At 34.9% G+C, this 6,276-nt stretch overlaps 1 protein-coding gene across 1 annotated transcript in view; it reads right to left on the bottom strand.

Annotated features, from left to right (window-relative positions):
* Positions 1-1,871: 1,871 nt before the first annotated feature.
* The window catches only part of AP3S1 (adaptor-related protein complex 3, sigma 1 subunit), a 30,189-nt gene continuing 25,784 nt past the window's right edge, over positions 1,872-6,276 (bottom strand). The window contains exon 7 of the mRNA XM_010002358.1: positions 1,872-2,507. Coding sequence (XP_010000660.1) covers positions 2,379-2,507 — 129 coding nt within the window. The 3' untranslated portion in view covers positions 1,872-2,378. The remainder of the gene's footprint in view (positions 2,508-6,276) is intronic.

Raw genomic sequence — 6,276 nt, 5'->3', positions numbered from 1 at the left:
AGGTAGTGTAAGCAGTAGTGCAAAAAACAAAGCTAAAAAAAACCCAAAACCACAACACAAACAAAAATAAAAAAAACAAACACAAAGATTTTAAAATTGTTATACAGTTATTAAGAGGTAAGGTTCACTAAGGTGAATGAAAGCCTGGCTATTGACAGATAAGTGAGAAATTAATCTGCAATAGCTTCGTGTCAAGATGTATCTCAGATGCATTTTCTTGAAGGATTTGGCAAAATGTTTGATCCAAATAAGCCCAGGAAAGATTTATCTGCAAGGAATGGAAAATGTTTTAACCACATAAGCTTACAAGTCTGAAAATGAATCAGAGAAAAAACTAAGACCAAAAATAGAGGACTTGGAACTTGTGGGCTCCTTTCACAACTAGCCAGAAGTCTCTATAGGTCAGAGTACCAAATGTTTCAACATTTCCTATTCATTCTCTGGCAGCAATACTAAATCCTCACAGGGGAAACAATGTGGAAAATTTTCAACATCTTTACTTTGGATGTCACATGGTCTATGAATTAAACAGGAAAACAAAAGCTGGCAAAAGTTGAAATTATAAAAGCTCCAGGTTTGTACTAGCTAGGCTGTCTAACTTGGGAATACTGAAGAATACTCTGCTTCATAGAGAAAAAAATGCTGCATGTTTCATTGTCTCAGTTTCTTCAGTGGAAATGGGAAAGGCGCAGTTTTCTGCTTAAATCTCACATGAAATTTCAAGAAGCCTCAAACTAAACAAGTTCATTTGGAAGAATACATATTCTTATCAAGGGGTATGGGATGCAAATTCTATTTTCAAAAGCATTTATAAAAGACTATTACTTCCTCCTTATTAAATGTAATATGAACAATACAGATAGTTTCTTTTTTCACCTCCTTAAGACACACATTAAAATTCTTTGGATTGTACCAGATCTTCTGCTTCAAAAGTAATTTCTCACTCTCTTTTTTCTCTTTCAAATGCTCTCAAAGGCAACAATGACAGGTAAAATGGATCAAAGAGAGAATCAGATGTGATTCCAAGTTTATCCTATGGGTTATGTCTTGACATTCAACTCAAAGGAAAAGAATGCTTGGTTTACATCAAATCCAGATTTCTGAAGTAACACAGGACCTCTCTGACTAGTCCTGAAATGTGCTGTCCCTGAAACAGTATTATTGTCTTTTTATACACAGTATTAACTGCAGACTTTTTTGGAGAAAAAACCCACAACTTTACAGCAATTCTTAAATATCCCAATGATGTTTTTATTATTCATTTAAACAGACTTGTACATTACACAGAGCTTAAGAGCATGATTATAAAAACCAATCACTACCGCCCTTTATTTTTTTTAAGTCATGGAAGAGTTGAGCAACTTACACAGAGGTGATAGCACTTAGATTTTCTGAGGTCTTGACAATATTACATCTCACAAATCTAATTCTCTAAGTAAACAAACGTCATCAGGCTTCTGAAGTATCATTTATCTTTCCAGCATGCCTTTCTTTATAATGTTACTGGATACACTCACATTTACAGTTTTGAATTGCCCAATCTCCTCAGCCCAGTCTGTACTTCTCACAACACACAGAGCAACAGCAGGGGCCCTTTTTCTCTAAACAAAGTCAGAGCATCAGGGAAAGTCTATCAGATTGTGTAAGCATCTTCTCAACATCTATATGTAAACAAAGTCATCAGATCTTCAGTAAAGGCAGTTTTTCCTTCAGAATAATAATGAACAGCTTTTGTGAAGAATGTAAAGAGCCAGTCTGCTTAATAAAATATCCCCATGTAAAATCTCCAGAGATTAAACTACAACATCAATGCTTGCTACAATAGTATTTATATGTAGTCAACTGGCTCCATGAATAGGAAATTACTTGATTTATTGCAAAGAGTAGATTTCAGACAAACAGGTATTTAGAACTCCAGTTTGTCGATTTTACTTAAACAAATCAAGAATTTAATGTTTTCATGCAACATTTGCACTTCAGTCTTAAATAATCATGACAAACAGCAGAAGTAGTTAAAGAATGCACTAATTATAGACCTTAATGAAAATACAAAAAACTCAGCATTATAGGTTATACAAAGTAAAGAACATCTTAAATACTTTCCCAAAATACTGCAGCAGCTGAGACACAGTGATGTATGCCTTATAAGGGCATAGGAATGTAATTTAGAAATCACAGGGAAACTACCCATTTCCTTTAGTTTCACAAATAAGACAAATGCAACATCCAACTCCACACACTGATTTTTCAAATTATGTCTTTACAGTACCTTGAGTTTTATCCAAATAGTAGAAGTTAGACACGTTGTTTATTTAGTAAACGATAATGCAGTAAATCTCTATTACATTTCTTCCTTGGTTTTACCTGGAGTAGCCATGTTATTTAAAAGAGGGCAGGTTTGGCACTTTTATACTGATGTCACCAATATTAATATTTCTTGGGATCTCTGGCAGATTCATATTCTTTACAGCTGAAACAGCCCGGGCTGGAGCTCCTGCTAAACCAGCCTGTGTATAAAGTGAGGAAAAATGCAAGTCAGGCAAAGTTGGTCACAATAAGATTCACTAGCAATATACACAGACAACTAACTTTTCAAGTATTTCCATGGTTACACAATTAGAAAGACCAGATGGTAATTGTGTTTGGAATGAAATGGGTTATTTGGAAATATTAAACCAGAAAGAGAAAACAGTTCACACGTTCCTTTTTATATGGTAAAACATGTAATGCCAACTTGATGGGAAAGTATGCAGTAAGGAACAGGAGGCTTATCCAAGCATGTGTAATGTGTAGGTTATGGAACAGACAATCTGGAGGTATTTAAAGCTCAATATGCTGCCTTTGTCCTTTACCTATTCTAAAAGTTCACATGGTTCACAGTTGAGTAACACTGGTTACAGGTTCAGAATGTGTGACCTCCAAGAGACAAGTGACTGCATATCAGTTGAACTACATGTGTGTGTGGTGGCTTAGTCTAAATGAAAAGGATAAACACCTTGCATTAAAGGTGATTAACAGCATGCAGACAGATCATTTCTACAGACAAAATGGAGTAATCTGTTACCTCATTAATCTAGTTATATGCTAACTTATCTGTAACCTGCAGGCACACTGGAGCATTACATAATAACCTGGTTATGCCAAATTAATGACTGAAGTACTAATTTTGAATTGAAGTCCTCTACTGTATGTTGTTGCTACTGTATGTTAAAGTCAGAGCCTTTCTGTGTAAATATACAAGTTTTAAAATACAGAGGTCAGATCATCAGCAAGTTCCATTCTGCCTTTTAGATAAAATATAGTATATAAAAAGTTTATATACTAGGGTACAGGGTATATTACTGAAATGCCAACAAAGACGATTTACAGCTCAGAGGCCTGAAGACAAAGAACAGGATCTTTTCTTATTGCTTCTGAAGAACAGCTCTTCAAAACCTTATTTTAAAGTCTACTGAAAAAGGCCAGTAATTAAGTTGTATTTGATGTTGTATAGAAAAGGTACTATTAATTTTAAGAATGGAAATGTTTCTCCTTGAAGTTCAAATTTTCTATGTGTATTTAGAATTAGCTGTGTGGTTTTACTTTAGGCTTGTCACGGAAGTGTAAAAATAGCATTTTTCTTCCTTGAAAAAAAAGTAAAGCCTGGAAGATGCTGAAAACAGAACTCTTACTTGAAGAAAAAGATGTCATAACCAAATGCTGTGAACCTGTAAAAAGACCCCCCACCTTTTCTTTTGATGTTTTAAAAGTGGTATTAAAATTATTCAAAAAGCATAAAAACTACAAAGTTACTTTCAGAACGACTGGAGTTTTAGAATGTAGCATCTTTCAGGCCTAGTAAAAAAGAGCAATTCACAAGAAACTAAGCAACATGCCAAGACCTGATTATACAAAAGACAATGTAGCAATGGAAGGTCTTTCATTATAAGAATGTCAAAGACTGAAGAAACTGTTGCATTTGCAGATAAAATAATTATGTGCAAGAAATACAGAAAAAAAATTTTAAAAAAATAAAAACTTCTGGGAAAATTTGTGTCGTATTTGATTATTAAATAGTGTTGCTAGCTGACTACTACTTTTAAGTATAGCCTTTCCAGGTTCTGCATTTTCTCTGAAATTCATTTAAGTTGAAGGCCACAATTAGACTGAAGAGTGTACCCAACTTCCATGGTGTCCACCTGCACTGCTGCACATGAGGGGACGGACACCCCATTTATTTCTCAGATAACAATTCTACTTTTTAAGGCTATTTAAAAATATATCTCCCCCCTTTTAGTATTCTTTTAAAAGAAATAAACTAAAGGTGAAATTAACATAAGATTTCCACTTAAAATCTTGCCAACTGTTCTCCTTCTCCCTTTAAATACATAGCCTATAGTAAAAATATAACAGATTAAACCTTCTGATTTTGAATTCACCCTTTTATATCACGTGGAAAGGCTAAAGCATTATAAATCCCTAGATTTTACTCACAGGAGAATTCCCAGTACTAGGAACAGAGACCAGAAGGCCTTGAATCATCTGTTACAACATCCCTCCTGCCAAACACTCATATATGAGAGATGCGAAAGTTGGGAAAGGCAAGAGGAGGTAGAGAGAAAAGCTACTGACATCTTAAATCTCCAGTGCAACCAAACAATTTGCTCTCACTTTGGCCCTAACATGTTGGAACTACATATCTTTAAGGTCCCTTCCAAAACCAGTCAAACCATTCTATGATTCTGTAATAATCCAAATTATCGGCTCTCAGAAGTACACACGAAGTAAAACTAAAAAGGTGCAAAAAAAGTATTGTCAAAGCCTCTTTCCTTTTTTTCCCTTAACATCATCAAGCCCACTGGGTCATTCACTTCAGAGGCTGTTTCAGTTCCACTACCTTGATGAAGGGGAAAATGAGGACCTAACACTAGCTGTGTTAAGAAATGCAAGTATCCAGAATCTGCATCCCTGATTCTGCAGTACCTTAAAGGACTAGTACTAGAGACTGACATTTCTTGCTATTTATTAAAAAACACTGCAGAAGATATGAAGCTGCTCAACACTGTCCCTTTATATCTGAGAACAGGGGAATACTAATTTGAAATCGAGAGGTAACTAACTACCAGTGAAGTTTTATCAGATGAAACAACAAACGCAATTCCTTTTTATTTGGTTCTATCCTTTAAATTTTATGTTCAGTTACTGGAGAAATATTCTTTAAGCAAAACCAGAAGTGGGGCAATGTAAACTGTTTTCCATAGAGAAGATGAAAATACTAATAAAGTAGTAACAAAAGCAATGAATTATACAATTTGTAACTGAAACAATGGGAAACCAGAAAAATATTGTAAGTGATGGACATGGTCCACACAAACAGGCATGGCTGGCAATTCAAAAGAGAGATGCCTTCTAGGTGACCAGGATGGAGATTCCTTACCCTAATTTAATGAAAGTTAATCACTCTTAATGGACAAAGAAAAGTTTTAGTATAACCGGTCATTATTTTTACCTACCTGCAGCTATCCTCTTTACACAGACTTACAGTCCCTGCCTCCCGCCCCAAAGGCATAGGATACAATGGAGACACAATTGAGAATTATTTATAATACCACAGTTTACATGACCATTGCCCTTCCACCCCCCTACACAGTCACAACTTCCAACAGCCACATTTCATGATGACCATTCTGGGTCAGGATCAGCAGATCCCTGACAAACATACTAAGAATTTCAAATTACCTCTTCCTTTTTTTTTTTCTCTCCTTTTTCTTTTTTTTTTTTTTTGCCATTGAAATCATATTTCACTGTGATATGTTGCAGTAGAGATTTTCAAACTATTTTATTATCTTTTCCTGTAATTGTCTTATATTAAAGAGAGTTTGTAATTCAATGTATTCATAATATGCATTGCAGAACGCTATGTATCACAATTAATGCCAACCCTGTCAAAAACAATATAGTCATAGAGTATTTCTAAGAGAGACCGAGCAGTTCATTAATGTCTAATGTGGATAAAACGACTGAAAATTACTTAAATTCCCAAACTGGATAATACATTACTGCAAATGCCATTATATCCAAGTGCCTTAACTGTTCCTTTTTAGCATGTCAAACAGTGAACCAGTATGCAGCCCTTCTATTTTTTTATTGTTTCTTTTACAGCAAGTGAACTGTATTTGCAAACACAAAGGTACTACAAGAAATATTTGCAGCCCACTGTGCGTTCAAGCAGTTTTATAGAGGTACCTGGTAAAAAGAGCCATCACTGTAACACTGAACTGGCCAAGTTTCAACTGC

Source organism: Chaetura pelagica, unplaced genomic scaffold, assembly GCF_000747805.2.
Source record: "Chaetura pelagica isolate M959 unplaced genomic scaffold, ChaPel_1.0 scaffold387, whole genome shotgun sequence".
NCBI lineage: Eukaryota > Metazoa > Chordata > Aves > Apodiformes > Apodidae > Chaetura > Chaetura pelagica.
This window is presented reverse-complemented; position numbering and strand designations above follow the sequence as displayed.